General features: G+C 45.2%; 1 protein-coding gene across 1 annotated transcript in view; it reads left to right on the plus strand.

The window, feature by feature from the left end:
• Positions 1–2280: 2280 nt before the first annotated feature.
• The window catches only part of SLC4A5 (solute carrier family 4 member 5), a 107902-nt gene continuing 92137 nt past the window's right edge, over positions 2281–18045 (plus strand). Inside the window, exons 1-2 of the mRNA XM_069102813.1 lie at positions 2281–2359; positions 4984–5175. Of these exons, the coding sequence (XP_068958914.1) occupies positions 2281–2359; positions 4984–5175 (271 nt within the window). The remainder of the gene's footprint in view (positions 2360–4983; positions 5176–18045) is intronic.

The raw sequence follows: 18045 nt of genomic DNA on the forward strand, positions 1-18045 counted from the left end.
TTTACAAAGTGTTTACCAGTATTTGTCACCAGTATTTTACCCTAGGAGATAGGTGCTATTAGTGTGTCCATTTTACAGATGAGGTCATTGAGGCACAGAGAGGTTAAATTACTTGTCTAGAGTCATGCAGCTATTAAGTGTCAGAGGCTAGATTTGAAGTCAGGATCCCCTGACTCTGTCAGCAAGGTCACATATTTTTCAGTTTTATTGTTGTAATTGTTCTTTGGCTATGAGTTGAATTTTATGCAGTTAAGCATGTTTACTTGGATGATAGATTGACTGGCTTTTACCAGGTTCTGTCTGTGTTTTCACAGGTGGAGGTCCATAAATTTCAGCTGATGCAGGGAAGGGGCAGGGCTTTCACCATGGGACTTTTCTATTTCTGTCCCCTGTGCTTTGCACGATGCTTTACACATAGCTAGACTTCATTCATTCACTCACTCACTCATTGGCGAGATGTGAGCCCCGAGTGTGTCAGACTGGAGAGATTTGACCCCACTTTTAGATAAAGCACTAAAAGGATTCTGATTGGATAACCAGATCTTCACTGACCACACCCCTTAGACTGCGATGTGAGCCTGCCTCCCTTGGGACCGTGGAGACTCTGGTGCTAGCCAGGGTAACCAGCAGAAAGAGCATCCCACATCCCAGCCCCCGGCTTTTAGGAATAGAACAGATTGGGGGCAGCAGCGCCCCCTGGTGTTTAACAAACACTTATTAAAGCATCTTTTTTTTTTTTTTTTTTGCTTGGTCCGGTCCACAGCCACAGGTTGTGAGAGTTTAGTGACATGAGGAGAGCAGACACCCAAGTGTGCAGTAGGGTATAGACCATCACCTCCCTCTGACACCACGGTGTCCGGGAAAGAGCACTGGGTCTGGAATAAAAGGATCTAGGTTCGAATCTTAGCTCTACTGTTAACCGACTTTGACCCAATCACATAAATCTCTTTGAACCTGGTTCTTCATCTGTAAAATGAGAATGATAATAATATGACCTATCTCACAGGACTGGTTGTAAGGAAAATGGTACATGGGTTTCAATTGCTGTCATTGCGGTCATTATTAATTTGGCAGAAGCAGTCAGAATGAAGTCAAGGGGAAGAGAGACTGTCCTCATAATCCAAGGATGAGGGGTTCAAGGCTAATGAAGTGCAAATTAATATGATTCTCATTCTTCCTGCCTGTTAGTAGGGAAGCAAAGTCTTTGAGCTGCCCCCAAGCCCTCTTCTCTCCAACCTCTCCCAGGATGACCTTGGCAAAGCATCGATTCCCTGCCATTATGAGTTACGATCCAGCCTGAATGAGTAGATGGAGTGTGAAGGACAGGCGCTATAGGTGAAGTCATTAGAGAACTCATTTGTGGGCTTCCTAAAAGCCTACACAGCCCTGTTCAGACACAAACCAGAGCATGCCAAGAGATATCCTGAGTACAGCTGGTGAGCTCTGTGCCCAGAGAGCCTTGTGCTGTGGGGGACAGATAATACAAGAACTGAACAAGACAGCCTTCCCTCAGAGATGACCTTCCAGTCTCTCTGCAAAGATTGCATGTTCAGTTGATTGCATAACTATAGAATTTATACATAACCTCTGGAGAAGTGGTTGAGTGGAGAGCCCGGCTTGGGAATCAGAACCCTGGTCCACAACCTGCCTCTGACTCTTAGCCTGGGATGATCCCATCTGTTTCTCTGTCCCTCAGTCTTTTCATCTAGAAAATGATGGGGTTGAACCGGATGGATTCTGAAGTCCCCTCCAATTCTCCCGTAAGGATCCCACAAAACCATTTATTTCTTTTTTTTTTTTAAAGCAATAGGGGTTAAGTAACTTGCTCAAGGTTACACAGCCAGTTATTTCTGGGTGTGGTGCTGAGTATCTGAGCCTGGATTTGATCCAGGTCATCCCGACACTGGAGCCGGTGCTCTTACTCGATGAGCCACCTGGCCGCCCCTAAGCAATTGGGGTTAAGTAACTTGCTCAAGGTTACACGGCCAGGTGTTTCTGGGTGGGTGCTAAGTGTCTGAGCCCCGGATTCGATCTCCAGGTCTTCTCAACACTGGAGCTGGTGCTCTTACTCGCTGTGCTACCTGGCCGCCCCAAAAACCATTTATTTCATAAAATGGAATCCACCTGTACCACAATTTAAGCTATTCCTGTTTAACCCCTGTTGCTGGGGTTGAGAGGCTACAGTATTCAATTAATCTCTTATTAATTCTTTTCTCTCTTTTATTCTACTTGCTGCTGACACACCAGTGTTGTGCCTCCAAGCCTTCCCAGTTTCCAGACATGATGGAGAAAGAGGAGGAGGTTGGGATGGACAAGAGAAGAAACACTGACTCCAGAGGGAGGAGTGTGAAACAAGAAGGTAAGGTCTCCTTTCAGCCCTGAGGGTGGGGGTGGGAGGCACTGGGAAACTTGCCTACAGACTGAGCCTCTCTAAGGGGACCCAGTGTAAGAAAGTAAAGAAGAGTGATCGGGGGTCAGGAGACCAGGGCTGGGATTCCTTCTCTCCTGATTATTAACTGTTCAGAGGGCTACAGATACAAACAAGGGCAAATGAAGCTCCGTTCTCAGGGCGCTCACAGAACAAATAAAACATGTCAATCGAAAAAGCAACTAATTCTACTGAAATAAAGATGTTATTTTTAGCCCCATCAAGTCCACACATGCCAAGAAATTTAAGTTAAATGTTAAGAACCACTGTCCTAAGGAGCGTTAGGTGGAAGGAATGAGGAAGGCAAGAAAAACAGATGTAGGAAAAAGCAGCAGCATCTTTCTCCTGTCTTAGCAAATATTGAGGCAGTCAGTGGCATGGTAGCACAAACACTGGACCTGGAGTCAGGAAGACCTAAGTTCAAGTCCTGCCTCCCCATAACCCAAATGCCAAATGTACATTTACCTGAAAGACCATTTTGCAGAGAACTCACACAAGGCAGGTGGCCACATGGAGGTCAGAAGAGGTACAAGAACACCCTCACAGTCTCTCTGAAGAACTTTAGTATCAGTTGTGAGACATTGCTAGTCACTGGCACAGGACTGCCCAGCATGGTGTGCCTACATCAAAGAAGGCACTGTGCTCTATGAGCAAAGCAGAATTGCAGCAGCACAAAGGAAATGTGAAATGTGCAAATGTTCACACAGACTATTTGTGCCTGATCTGAGGGAGAGCCTTCCGAGCTCACATTGGTCTGTTCAGCCACGGTCAGAAATGCTAACCCAACATTGTGATGTCATGGGTCCTCTAAGAGTGTGAAAGGTCAACAACATAACAGCTGTGTGACTCTAGGAATGTCACTTTACTTCTGTCTGCCTCAGTTTCCTTAACTGTAAAATGGGGACAAAATAAGAAAATGTCTATAGAGTCTTTGAAAATTTCAAAGGATTATGTACATGTTAGCTATTATTGCTAATCACAGTATTGTGGATAAAGCAGGAAGATGTGGCTTCAAAGCCTGTTTCTGACACTTACTGGCTTTGTGCCTATGGTTCACCACTTATCTCTGATCCCCGCTTTCTTAATGTGAAAAATGGAAATAGCAGTCCCTGTGGTACCAACTGCCACAAGGGTATTTCAAAGTCTAGATGGGATTATGTGAATAAAGGATATTGTAAACTTTGAAGCCTTCTACAAATGTGATTGATGACCCTAGATTATTAGCCTACACAGATGGAGGGGCAAACATCTGGTTCCTTCGGGTCTGTGGAATCCATCCTTTGATTTCTACTCCACTCTGGTCCAATCCCTCATCATTTTCATGATTAGCACAGAATGGCAGAACTGAAAGGGACTTCAGGGGGTCACCACAGGGGTCCACCATGTACCCCAAGAACAATCCCTTCTCCAACATCCCCAGAAAGTGATCATCCAGCTCCTGTTTGAGAACCACCAATGAGGGGAGGCACCACCTTCTAAAGCAGCCTTTCCCACTGTGGGCCAGCTCTGTTTGTTAAGAGTTTACATCAGTCTGAAAGCTGTCTCCAACAGCATCCACCCACTGCTCCTGGTTACGTCCTCTGGGGCCAAGCAGACACGCCTGGTCCCTCTACATATGACCACTCTTCCAATACTTAACTATCACTTGGAGGCTCCGCTGGCTCCTGGGTCTTATCCTGGCTAAACGTGTCTGTGCCCTTCCAGCATTCCTCATGTGTCATGAAGTCAAGGCTCTTCACCACCCTTGTACCACCCTTCTGAACCCTCTCAGGCTCATCCCTTCCTAAAGTGCAGAACAAAAAGACAAATGTAGTTTTGACATAAGGAACGTATTGCTGATGATTAAAGCTGGCTGTAAGGGGAACGGACTGTCTTTGAGCATGGTGGGGGATGGGTGAGGTCCCTCCAAACAGAAGCTGATTGAGCACTTTTTAGTTTGATGTTGAGGGGACCTTTTATCCCTGATATGGGTTGGATTGGAAGGTCTTTGAGGCCCCTGAAATAGTGTGATTCTGTGCTACTGCATTAATACGGGATGTACATTACCATTCTGCTGCCAGAAAAGCAGGTGGAGGCCATGCCTGTGGTGGGCATTTCTTCTCCTGGTAAGAGAGATGTGCTGGTGTCTTGTGGACACAAAGACATCAGCAGTATGATTCTGACAAGGGGTGAGCTAATGGTCATGCAAGGCAGACTAACCACATTGGTCTGAATGCAGAGTACCCACAAAAACAAGATCTTTGTCTAAAAGGACAATAGATCCTGGGACAACCTAGGTGGGGCTAGGGGATGGGAAAAGAATGAGAGTGTTAACGCATGGCCCACAGAACGCCCCAAGTGCCTCTGTGGGGCTCCCCTCCAGGGCTCTTCTCCCAATGCTCTGTTCTATTGCTTATTAAAGCAGCATCCGTCCTTCAGTCAATCTGCAAGCATTACTTAAGCACACATGATATCCTGGACATACAAACGGGACGAATGAAATGTGTCTCATCTCAGCTTATATTCCAAAACTGCGACTTCTCCTAACTTCCTCCCCTCTGCACCATGTCCTGCAGACTACCGTTCCGTCTACATTGGGGTGCCAGTTCCCAGCAACCACTGTAGAAAAATGCTCAAGAAGCGATCCCCCTCCAGCCGGGAAAAAGCCAAGCACTTCAAGCGACCCTATGAGCACCCCACAAGGCGAGCAGAGACAGAGGAGACCAGGGCAGTCCAAGACAGCAGCACAGACGACATCAGCAAAATGCGTAAGTCTGGAAATCAATTGAAGGGATGCGCCCTGGAGAAGCATCCAGGTGGTGACTGGCTTCTGCAGTAGGGAGAGTTCCCATATTGGTCTTCTCCCAAATCTTCCTTGAACACAACCAGGCAGTGGCCAAGAATGGGGTTCTGAGTAAGAGAAGAGCAATGAAAAGATGATGGTATAAATGAGTAAAACATGTTCATTTGAAATGAATAATATTTTAAACTTCACAGAGTAACAATATGTTGATATTGTCGAGTTTTGCAGAAGCAATCTAGAACAGCAGACTGAGTTCTGGATGAGTAACAGGGCATCCTGGGTTCAAATTCTGCCTTTAAATCTCACAAGTTGTATGACCCTGGGTCAGTCACTTAACGTGTGTTATTATGGCAACATCATAGGGCTTCTAAATTAAGCAACAAGCATTGTTAAGTAGCTACTAAGTGTGAGGCACTGTGCTGGGCACTAGGGACAAAAGGTACATGGAGTCAGTGCCTGCCCTCAAGGAGCTTACATTTTATTTGGAAAGCAACATTCATAATATATGCACGGTAAATATTAGGTGATTTGTTAGGGGTAGGAGGCTGAGGTGAGGAGGACGTGTGTCAGAGGCAGAATTGGAGGACATACCATGCTGTGTATGAAAAGCATCTTCTCTATACTAGGTACTAAGTTGGGTGCTGAGATCAAAGATACAATTAAATGATCCTTTCTCTCAAGGAAGGTAATATCTAATACAAATGGAAAGGCAGACTAGAGCACTGTGGTGGAGAGGGTTAGATCCCAGCAGAGGGGGTTGTGTTTTATTCTAGAGGCAACATGGTCAGGACTTTGTTCAAAGGGTATTGATATAGAAGCTATCTAGACGATGGGTTGGAGAGGGCAGAAACTGAAGGCAGAAGCACCAAGCAAGTAGCGATGGCCATAGACCAGGTAAGAGGTGCTGAGGGTCTGACATAAGGTGACGGCCAGGTAAGAGGTGCTGCGGGTCTGACATAAGGTGATGGCCAGGTAAGAGGTGCTGAGGGTCTGACATAAGGTGATGGCCAGGTAAGAGGTGCTGAGGGTCTGACATAAGGTGACGGCCAGGTGAGGGGAGAGACTTGAGAGAGGAGAAAGGCTTGAGAAGTAGCATCAGGAAAACTTGGCAACTGGTAGGGTGTGGGGAGTGAGTGCCGGTGACGAGTCAGGGACGACCATCAAGTTGTGAGCCTGGGGGATGGGAGAGATAGTAGTGCTCTCAGTAGAATTGGAAAATTCAGAAGAGGCAAGGGTTTGGGGGGAAAGATATGAAGTTCTGTTTTGGATATGCCAAGGGTGGGCTATCTCTTGAATGTCTAGTATGAAATGTTCAACTGGGAGTTGGTGACATGAGGTGGAGGCTTGGCAGGGAGCCTGGCTCTGGATCTGTTGATCCCTTGGGAATTATCGGCAAATGAGAGACATGGAACCCATAAGAGCTGATAGATTAATTACCAAGAGTGTGTAATCTATACACAATGTGCTGACAAAGATAGATCCCACACAGATTCAAAGGGATTGGAGGGACATATATTTAGATCAATACAATATTTGGAGAATACACATCATGTCATAGCATCTCAGAGTTTGAAGGGACCTCAGAGACCATCTCAGACCTGAAGAAGAGTCCCCTCTACGACATTTCTGACCATCGAGTCTCTCCTTGAAGACCTCCAAGTGACAGGGAACTCACTACCAGCTAAGTCAACCCATTCAACTTTTTGGACAGTTCAAATTCTTAGGAAATTCCCCTGACACCAAACCTCTATCTACCTCTTGGATTTTCCATCCATTGTCCCTATCCATGTCTTCTGGAACTAAACAAAATAAATCTAAACTATTTTTTGTCTAAAAAAAAATGGGACACTATTGTTGGTGGAATTATAAATTTATCCAGTCATTTTGGAAAGCAATCTGAAATTATGCCCAAGGAGTTATTAAACTGCCTATACCCTTTGACCCAACAATACCACTATTAGGTTTATTCCAAAAGAAGATTAGGGAAAAAGGAAAAGAACCTATATGTTCTAAAATGTTTATAGCAACTCTCTTTGTGGTGGAAAAGAACTAGATATTGTGGGAATGCCCATCAATTGGGGAATTACTGAATAAGCCATGGTATATGATTGTGATGGAATACCTACTGTTCTATAAGAAATTATGAGCTCAGTGATCTTAGAAAAACATTGAAAGACTTGCACGAAATAATGAAGAGTGAAATGTGCAGAACCAAGAAAACATTGTATGTAGTAATAGCAATATTCTTTTAAAAATAATTTTGAGTAAATAAGTCATTTTCACTATTACAAATACCCAATTTAACTATAAAGGACATGTGAAAAAGACACTACCTGCATCCAGATAAAGAACTAATAAATAGAAGTATGTATAGAATAATTTTACATATCATAATCATGTGGGGGTCAGAGGGAGAAGAAAAAGGGGGTGAAGAAAAAAGACATTTACATGATCATTTTATTATGTATTTAAGAGAAATAGCAAGTTGTGCGCAATAGATTTTCAGTTTCACGTGCAATCATCTTGTTTTATTATACCATGTTATCGAAATACTTGTTTTATTCCATCAATTAAAAGAAAAGTAAAATAAATTTTTAAAAAGAATACAAGAAGCTATCCTCAAGTGAGATACAAGCAAGATAAGTCAACAAAGAGATGACACCAGAATTAAGATTCCCATAGATACTGTAAGAGGCAGTGTCTGAACCTACAGAATCCCAGATTTAGAGCTAGATTTAGACCTTCTTGGCCATCAAGCCCATGGAGAAATTTAGTGTCTTGCCTAAGGTCATAGAGCCAACAAATGTCTGTAGCAGGATTTGAAGCCAGGTCATCCTGACTTGAAGCCCAGCACACCATTCCCTATGTATGTCATGCTGGCTCGCTTGTAGTTGGAGCTGTCCAGAAGCTGAATGAGTCAGCGGAGTGTGTATGTCAGTGGAGACTGGATGACCACTTGCTAGGGAAGTTTGTCAGGAACAGGAAGGGGAGGATCAGAGGACCTCTGGTGTTTCCTCTGACCCTGACTCTGTCCTCTCTGCGATCTTGGAGCCTCCTTACCGTAAGCTGTTGCAGTATGGAATTCTGAGATCTCAGAATCTGATTCCATCATGATGCATCCCAAACTCTCATAATAATGGATCCAGTGATATTTCTGCCCCCGACATGCCCCTGTCTGTGTTCTCTATGCTTAGCCCCATGTCTGGAGTGTAGGAAGAGCTTAATGAATGCTTGTTGACTTGGTCACTTGACTGGAATTGAACTCTGTAGGCACCAGTCAGAGTTGACCAAGAACAAAAACACGAAGAGAAATTTAAACATGGAAGTGTCTTCAGATCCCAGTAGAAGGGGATGGACCAGACTGTCCCATGACCTCTGTCTCCAATCTCCCTCAGCCAATCACAGGAGTGGTCATGAGTGGTCACACCCTAACACTGCGACTCCTATTCTTCGATGAACAAGGAAGCTCTGGGGGGTGTGGTCATCTGGGAGTCCTGCCCTCTGTGTCATATTTTGTGTTCTCTTGCATTGTGAGCATCCTGGGGGAATTGTTGAGCAGTGAGAAACGCTGAGCACGGAGGACGCAATGGCAGAGATCAATGACAGTAGCATCCTCTGAGCCCTCTCCCCACCGCCCCACCCAACCCCCAGACAGGCCTGCATTTGAGGTCACAGGCCTACCGTGAATATTTTATTGTTGTCATTAAGCCATAACCCCTGCCCCTGTGCCCACGAGTCCCGCGCCAGTGGGCACAAAGTCAGTAATGCTGTACACACTGGTCCCTGATGGTTCGGGTTTGCGAAAGTCCTTCTGGGCAGGCACGGGGTTGACGTGAGTAATTGGGGCTGGTCTCAAGCCCAGTTCAGGAGACTAGAACCATAAAGTTGACCTCCTTTTCGTAAATACACGTAATGCGGCATGATGCGATTGGTGGGAATTCCAGGGCAGAGCGCCACTCCCGAGGAAAGCAAAGCACCTCAGACCGGAGGAGTCTGCTAGCTGGGAGTCACATGGGGCATGTGGACCTTGAGAGGATTATGTCTCTCTCTCTCTCTCTCTTTCTCTCTCCCTCTCTCTCACACACACACTCACAAGAACAATCCCCTTGGAGCCTCCCCACTCCCCTGGGCCCTACCCTACACTCCCAGCAGTACTTTCCTGCTGAGGAGGGGCCAGTCTCTATGTACTGGGAAATTCTCAAGCACCTGAATTGAAGAGGGGGACCTTGTGTGGACTGTGGAGCCCCTGGAATCTGCTCATCAGGCCGGGGAAGTGAAGGAGCTTTGGAGGAACATTAGGGCCCACGGAAGACACCCACTAGCCTGGTGGGCTCTGTAGGACTTTTCTCCCCTCCTGTCAGACCAGTCCTGAGGAAGTTGGTGTGCACTGGGAACACATGGGGGAGAGAATGCAGACTCCAGGTAGGAATTTATTCTTTCACAGGCTACTGGTTTTCTGGTCTAGACGTTGGTTCTTAGATAAATAAGAGGGGGAAGGGAATGCCTGGGATCTCAGTTAAAATGCTCAGCAGTTTGTATCATGTTTGGGTATTGTTTTAAACAAAAGTAAAAGGAATTTGGACTTTGCCGTTCACATGTGTGTGACTGGCCTTTCCTTCTGTCAGTTCTGTCTTGTCTGATCTACACGGACTTTCCTTGTGTGAGTTGACATCTTTCTAAGAAAACTGCTCCTTTTCTTTCTCCCTGAATTGTCTCTTTAGCTATGACCCTGTTTGGAAACTAAGAAAACCCATGTTTGAACAGTGAAGCAGCCATACAAATATTTTTAAAGTTGGTGAGGCACCAAGGCGGGGGCAGTAGATTCAGGGTCAGAGCCTGGATGTGAATCTCACCTCTACTAATGCTGTGACCTTAAATATGTCACATTCAGGACCTCGATTTCTCCTCCTGTAAAATGAAAAAGTTAGTCTGATGGCCTCTGAGATTCCTTTCAGCTTCTAGGTCCTACCATCCCATGTTGGTATTAATATTATCACTCTCTATAGTAATACCATACAGAGCTAAGGGGATAGCCATCCCCTGGTGGTCCCCACACATCTCTGGACTATATTTACTGTGCATCCTGTAGGACAGGAGTCTATGTCAGCAGAACAAGTCAGTGTCCTGTAGACAGGAGCAGTAATGGTGCTCACCAGGCTGAATGGCCAGTGCCTGATCAGAAGGCTAGTTCCTGGACATATCTGGACAGCTCCTTCCCATTCTTACTGAAGTTCTGAGTCTCCACTTCCCCGAGATTGAGTGGGAGGACCAGAGATGCATTGGTTCCACTCTAAGGATTCCCAGAAAAGCTAACAGTCCCAGATTCTTTCTACCTTAAACTCTTGGGGAAACTCTAGAGTGTCTAAGAAATAGTTGGTGAGCCTCTAGGGAGGGAAGAGATGATTACAGAGAGTCAGCCAGAATGGGTCACCCCAGACTCGCCTCATTTCCTTTTTGGACAGGGTTATAAAAAGAAGGGACCAGGAGAATGCTGTGGGGATGGTTTGCCTAGATTTTAGCCAAAGCTTTAACAAAGATATGCTCTTCTTGTGGAGAAAATGAAGAGATGTGGAATCAACAAAAATGCCATGAGAACTTGAGAAGTGATTGGTTGACTAGGCCAATGGTTCAGTGTCAACACAATAGGAGATCTCCAGTGGAGGATGGTTGTATCTGGGCTTAGCTCTGTGCTATTTAAAATATTTATTAGAGCTTCAGATAAATACATCAATTACGTGCTCATTAAATTTGCAGGTGATACACGTCTGGGAGGGATGGCTTGGATTCTAGCCCCTCTTCAGCATCTAGAAAAATGAGAGGAAAAATATCCCAAAGCAAATTCCATTGCTCAGGTCATGCATGGAGGCCTTGACTGAGTTTCAAGAGCTTCCTAGAAATAGAGAATGCATTCTCAGGTTAAGGGTCTTGGCCATTAGGGATGAGACTGAACAAAGATGGAGAAAATTCTCAAAACTATGCTGATGGATCCACTACAAACTTAAGATAGTCTCACAATGGCAAGATAATCATGTTAGACCTCCCTAATCAACTCACTATCTCATTCACAAAAGAGTTTCTCCCAGATCTTTTCATCCCTCCTCATTCCAACCATTGTACCTCTTAGTTGAGAACGTTCTTATTTCCCTGAAAAGAATGGGACCATTGGATGAGAACTCCTTCTTCTCCCCTCCTCCTTATCTCCCAGCACTCGGATGCCTTCTGCTACTACCCCCACCTTCGCCGAAGCCACACAAGATGAAGTGGCCCTTCTTGCCAAGGCTAATGCCACTGCTGCCCAATCTTCTCCATCAGTTTGCCCCCTGCCATCCCCTCTCTTCAATAAGATATCTTCAATACCTTCAATAAGCTATTGGCAATGGCCAACATCTCTCCATCCTACTATCTACCAATGTAAGTATGTCCCCTCCATCCTTAAAAACCTTCACTTGATTCATCCAGCCTGGCTAGCTCTTGTCCCATCTCTCCTCCCTTTTGTATGTCCCCACTTCCTTTCCTCTCCCTCTGTTCTTAACTCTCTCCAGTCTGACTTCCTTACTCATCATTCGACTCAAACTGCTCTCTCCAAAGTGACCAGTTATCTCTTAACTGACCAACCCCATGTCTCTTTTCCAGTCCTCCTTGGCAGCCTGTTGATCACCCTCTTCTCCTTGATACCCTCTGCTCTTCAGGTTTTTAGCAATGTCATTCTCCCTGGCTTTCTCCTATCTGTCTGACCCCTCCTCATGCAATAGCCTGATCCCACTGCCCTAAGCCTGTCCCAACTCCTTTCCAAACTACCCTCAGCTGTCCAACTGATCTTCCTAAAGCCGTCCCCAGTTGCAGTGCTCACTAATGGCCCGAGCACAGGTGACCCAGCCCATGTGGCAGGTTCAGCCTCGACAGCATCCCTGTGACTGGCCCAGAGGCTGCAGGACCTTGGCAGTAATGGGCAATAACTCCCAGCTCTGGCCCTTCCTTCCTTCCTGTGTGGAAAAGTCACTTCATCTCTGAGGGCCGCTTTCTTTATCTGCATGAGGAGAGACGAGAGGGTTGGCTTCCAATGATCTCTAAGCTGTCTCCGGCTATAAGTCTATGAAAGCTAATGAATTACTCCTAGAATGAATTTCCTTTGGAGGCCTACCATGCCCTGAAGGCGGGCTGTCTACATTCTCACCTCTCTCAATTACTGAGTCAAAACGTTAGAGAACCAGGATCAAGTCCAATGGAGCTAACTGTGAAAAGCTGAAAAATAACAAGCAAGCAGCAAGCATTTATTATGCACTTACCAGATACAGAGATTCCTGCCCCTCCCCCAAAAAAAAAGCCAGTCAGCTCTCAAGGAAGAGGAAGGGAATAATGAGCATTTATATGGCACCTACTAATTGCTAAGCACTTTAGAAATACTGTCTAATTTGATACAGTGACATGGTCACAACCTGATGAGAGAGTCAACATACCAACTATGTCCGGACAAGATACAGAATAAATGAGGTGATGCCAGAGGGAAGGCGCTGGTATCATGGGGGATTAGAAAGACTTTGTGTAAAAGGTGGAGTAGACATGGGGGCAGTCAGCGAGAATGCCCATAGTGTCCTGTGAAAGGAACGGCCAGGAGGCTGCTGTCACTGGGTCACAGTACATAGACAGCAGGGAAGAGAAGGCTGAAAAAGTAGGAGGGGACCCAGTGATGCAGATGGATTTTACATTTCATCCTGGAGGTGATAGGGAGCCCCAGAGGGTTACTGAGTCCAGTAGTTGTTAAAAAAATTTTTCCAGATTCTAAAGAGGAGATGAAATCTGAGCTCAGAGGAAAACATGGGTCAGGCTCAAAGAATCTTTCCCTTTCTGGGTCTCAGTAGTATGGGAGACGACAGTCTGTCTGCCATCTCTACTGCCCCCCACCTCTCAAGGTATCAAGAGGCCAGAGTTCTCTCTCTTTGGTGGGCCCAGGTAATATGGATCCAGCAGGTAAGGTCTCTGTGAGGTGAGTGGTTCCAGTCAGAACAGCATAGGACATGAAGAGGGGGTGAAGCAAGCAGTACCTTCAATGCACATTTTCTCACCTGTATAATGGGGCTAATAATAACTCCTATCTCCCAGGGTTGTTGTGAGCATCAGTTGAGTTAACATGTGCAAAGCACTCTGAAAACCTGCCATACTGTTTCAAACCAAGCTCCTTCCCAGCCTGGAATGTGCCCCCCCCCCTCACCTCCGCCCTCTGGCTTTCCCAGGAGTCACTTCAAAGCTGGAGACCCTTCCCAGGCCCTCCTGCTCAGTCCTTCTCTCTGGGAGTTCTCTCTGGTGCTCCTGTGTGTAGCTCATGTGCACAGACTTGATTCTGTCTCTCCTGTCAGACTGGGGGCTTCTGGAGGCCAGGGGCTGTCTTTGCCTTTCTTAGTACCCCCATCTCTTGGAACAGTGTGTGGCACATAGTAGGTGCTTCATAAATGTTTGCTGACTTGACTTCTCAAACCTAGAGAAAAAAGGCTAAGGCATGAACGTGAGCATCATAGGTACTTGCCTATCCTCAGGAATAACAATGGTGCTCTAAGTTACATACAGCCACTTCCTGTGAAGTAAGTGCTGTAATTTTGTCCCCATGTGACTCAAACCAGGTGCTTCTGGAGGAGAGAACGAGGCTGGTGTCTTTGCCCAATATTCACTCTCTCTCACTTAAATCCAAGTCACTTACAAGTCGTGGCATCACCTAGTTAAGGATCCTCTTTGAGGAGAAGGAAACTGAGGCTGAGCAGGTTAAGTCACTTGCCCAGATTTCACACGGCTAGTAAGTGGCTGAGGCACGGTTTGGTTTCAAGTCCCATCCTCTAGCCACTGAGCTGTCTGTGATGGCTGGCATTTATAGAATACTTTAAGGTTTACAAAGCGCTTGACTGGGTTATCTTATCCTTACAGCAACTTTGTGAAGCAGGTACTGGTATTTCTTCATGATTTTCCCCACTTTAGAGATGGGGAAACTGAGGCTGAGAGAGGTTGAGTGTCCTGGTTAGGACCACACAGCTGGCAAAAGTCAGAAGCGAGACTTTAATTCCAGTCTGCCTTTGGAAAAGGTATTAAACTTGCTCTGCTTAGCCACAGAGGGCAGAACCAGGAACAGAATTGTGGGAAATTAGAGCTAAAGTAAGGAAAAGCTTCCTCACAATGCATGGTCTCCAGATGTGGGATGGGCTCTGCCTCATGTAGTACCGGGTCCCTCTGCTCCCTAGAAGTCTTTAAACTGGAGCAGAAATGGCTATTCAGGAAGGGATCAGAGACCTCTGGAATCCTCTCCAGTAATTAGCACAATGCCCGCACACAGTAGGACTTAATAAATGCAAACTCCCTTTCCCTTCCAGTCTGAAACTGTGTGATTTTGCATCTTAAGAGTTTTAACCATTTGAAATTTACTAAGCAAGTAAATGGGCCAACAAGATATAAAATACACTGGAGAAGTCCTGAAGGGGGTAGGAGGAGACCAGGGCACTGTCCATGCAGGTTTAAGCCTAGAGTAGCAGGGACTCTGGCATTCTACATGCAGTCCACACTGACCCCTCCATCCCCACTCCCAACCACTGGAGGATCAGAAAGTTGGGACCTCCCCCCTCATTCCACAGGCTAACTAAAGTTAAATGACTTGCCCAAAGCCACTGAGAGAAACGATTGATTTGGGGAGATCCAGTGCTTTCCCATTCTCTACAATCCTCGTTTCAAAGCTCAGTCTCTTAAAGGACATTACTGATAACCCACCCCACACACACCTTACAAGGAATTTAATCCCATAGTGTCCTTCTCAGGTTTGAGCAGGGATAAATTATGGAATTGGATTGCCTAAAGCTGAGGGAATTTAGAAGTAAATAAACTTTGTTGTATATTGGAGGGAATAGCAAGTTGTATATGGTAGATTTGCAGCTTTGTGTGCAATCATCTTTTTTATTGTACTGTACTAAAGAATTGCTTGTTTTGTTCCCTAAATTGAAAATAAAATTTTTAAAAAGTAGATGACATAATCAAAGTTCACTAGAATAGGTCCAGCCCCTCATGGTAATATTCATTCTCTCTCATTACTTGTTAACCAATCAGAGTTGATTGATACGCTGTGGAATATCCACTTTTCCAAGACTGTATAAGGCTTGTAGCCACAGTCATGACAGTCTTTGGCCTTTGAGAGTGCCCGCTGATGTCTTTATTAAAAGCTAGCATTATTTATAAAATGACTACTGAGAAATTGTCTCTCAAACTTTTTCAAACATCACCTCCCATCAGTGGGATGGTCAGAATCCAGGTCCTCTGACTGAAGGGCGATGAACCACACAGTTCAGGGGCAGCCTCTACTGGACCAGTGTGCTCAGTGTTTCTGTGTCTGCTTTTTCCTCTTTTTGGCAGAGAGAAAGGGGTTGGTGAGCTTCTCTCTCTCCTCATTGCTCAGCAGCTAAGAGAGTCTCAGATTTCAAACATTTGAGTAAACAGATTCCTTAGAGCTTTCAGGGTGAGGGGAAGGATCTTGAATAATAACTGTATGTACAGGCAAAGGAGCCCTGGGCTTGGGTAAGATGTCCTGGGTTCAGATTTTTGTCCTCACTTGTTCTCTGTGTGACTACCCTGTGGAAATTACTTTGCTTCTCTCACCTTGCAGTTTCCTCCTCTATAAAATGGGTATTTTAACACCAAAACAATGTTGTGAGGACCATGATCTATAATTGTCTAGTGCTGGATTTCTTTTTTTTAATGGATTTCTTCAAGTTCATGGGTACAAAGAGGTCCCAGTGTGGAAACTCCTTCTGCCAATGTCCATCAGCCTGTTGTGCTGTTTAAGAGACTTAGAGTTTGACCAGGGCACTGGGAGGCTGAGCTACTCCCTCAGGATCATGGAGCCAGTATTCATTGGAGGCAGGGCTTGAACCCAGAGCTTTAGGTTACGCTGTGGCTGCTAATTAGGTCACCAGATTTCCCAGGTGTTCTTATCAGTGGTAACTCTGCTCGGTTTTAAAAAGCATCTTTTAAAAGCAGATGTGAAACATCTGCCATGCCCAAGGCACCATGCTGCGGCTTGGAGACACAAGCTTCAAAACCCCTGAAAGCAGGGAGACAGGAATGTAAATTCTCTCAGAGGTCTTGAAATGCCAAACTCCAGATTTTTGCATTTCATTCTAGAAGTAATAGGAAGCCACTCTGGACTTTGAGCAGGGGATCATATGGTAAGACCCCCAATTTAAGAGTGTTTTATGAAGGAAGGATTGGAGAGAGGAGAGGCTAAAAGCTAGGAGAACAGTGAAGAGACTATTCCAGTCACCTAGAGGAGTCCTGCCTGCTCAGGGTCTGAGCCTGGGCAATGGCTAGATGAGAAGAGAGAAGACACATATGTGAGAGATGTGGAGTGACAGTGACCCTGGCTTGGCTATTGACTAGATGTGGGGATGGAGAAGAAGGAAGGGTTGTGAGCAGTCTCAGGACCATAAAGCTGAGTGGCATCCTTTACGGGAATGGGCAAAAGTGAAGGAGTGTGTCAGATTTAGGGAGACAAACAGTAAGCTTTATTTTGGGGTGTGTTAACTTTGAGGTGCCTTTAGGGCAACCAGGTGGAATCCAGGTCCAATGGGCAGTGGGTAATATTGAAGGGCAGCTCAGGAGAAAGATCAGGACAGGAAATGTAAATCTGGGAGTTATCCACATGGAAAGATGACCATTGAACCACAGGTGCTTTTGAGACGGCCAAGATATCCGAAACAGAAAGAGAAAAGAACCTTGGACAAGACCAAGGGGAATGCTCTCAGTTGGGGTTGGAAGTTAGGATGAATTAGGGGAGACATGGAGCAGCCAAACAGTGTAAATAAAATTTCACATTTTTAGGTTCTGCTCAGGTCTTCCCTTCCCCACCCTCCCCCACCCAAAAAAGCCCAAAATCTTCTCTTTTTCCTGCTATAATCTTGGCTCTTTCATGCCTTTTAGTGCCAAGCAACTAGAAAAAGATAACCATGGAATGGTTGTCCTTAGAGTGTCTTCTTGGACCTGATTATTGCCTCTCTGGACACCACAGAGCTTTTTTCTCATCTTGAGCCTCAGAACAGTGAGCATCTATTAACCAAGGCATTTCTCATAATGTGGATTAACTTCTGACATACTAAGAGCATGTCAGACTAGCAGTTTATTAAAAAAAAAAAAACAATCCAAGGGCAGGGAGTCTGGGTTATGATAAGCAAGAGCCCTTTTTTGAATGGCCCTAGAGACTGGATGTTTGCCAGCATAGTTATTAGCCCAGGAGGCATGGAGTGGGAGAGGTTCTTGGGCTGGAAAACTAACATCATCAATCTTCCTTACTCTGTTCTACATAACTCTCTGACAAATGGACAAAGGTTCTCATTTTACCCACAGTATTTATGAAAGGTAGGTAGTGAAAAAAAGTAATATCATCATTTTACAAAGAAAGGAACTGAGTTTCAGAGAGTAATAATAATAATAGTATTTATGTAGCTCTTTTAAGGTTTACAGAGTATATATATATATATAAAATCTCATTTGCTTCTCACAACAACCCTGTGGGGTAGAATCTATCATTATCCCCATTTTATAGATAAGGAAGCTGAGATTGAGAGGATTACACAGCTAGTAGATTAAGGCAGGATTTGAACTCGGGTCTTCTGACTTTGTGTCCACTCTGCCACCTAGTTGTCACTAGAAGTAATTTGTCTGAGAGGCATAAAATTTAAAAGTGTCAGAAATGGGATTCAAACCCAGGTCTCCCTATGATTGAACTCCAAGGCTAATATTCTCTCTCTTCTACAGCACCCTAGATAGAAGTGACAGAAAATGAAGCATTTGAAATGGGGATAGAAGCAAGAGG

This window comes from Petaurus breviceps, unplaced genomic scaffold, assembly GCF_028583685.1.
Source record: "Petaurus breviceps papuanus isolate PSGF00001 unplaced genomic scaffold, PetGlider_PUasm1.0 556, whole genome shotgun sequence".
Lineage (NCBI taxonomy): Eukaryota > Metazoa > Chordata > Mammalia > Diprotodontia > Petauridae > Petaurus > Petaurus breviceps.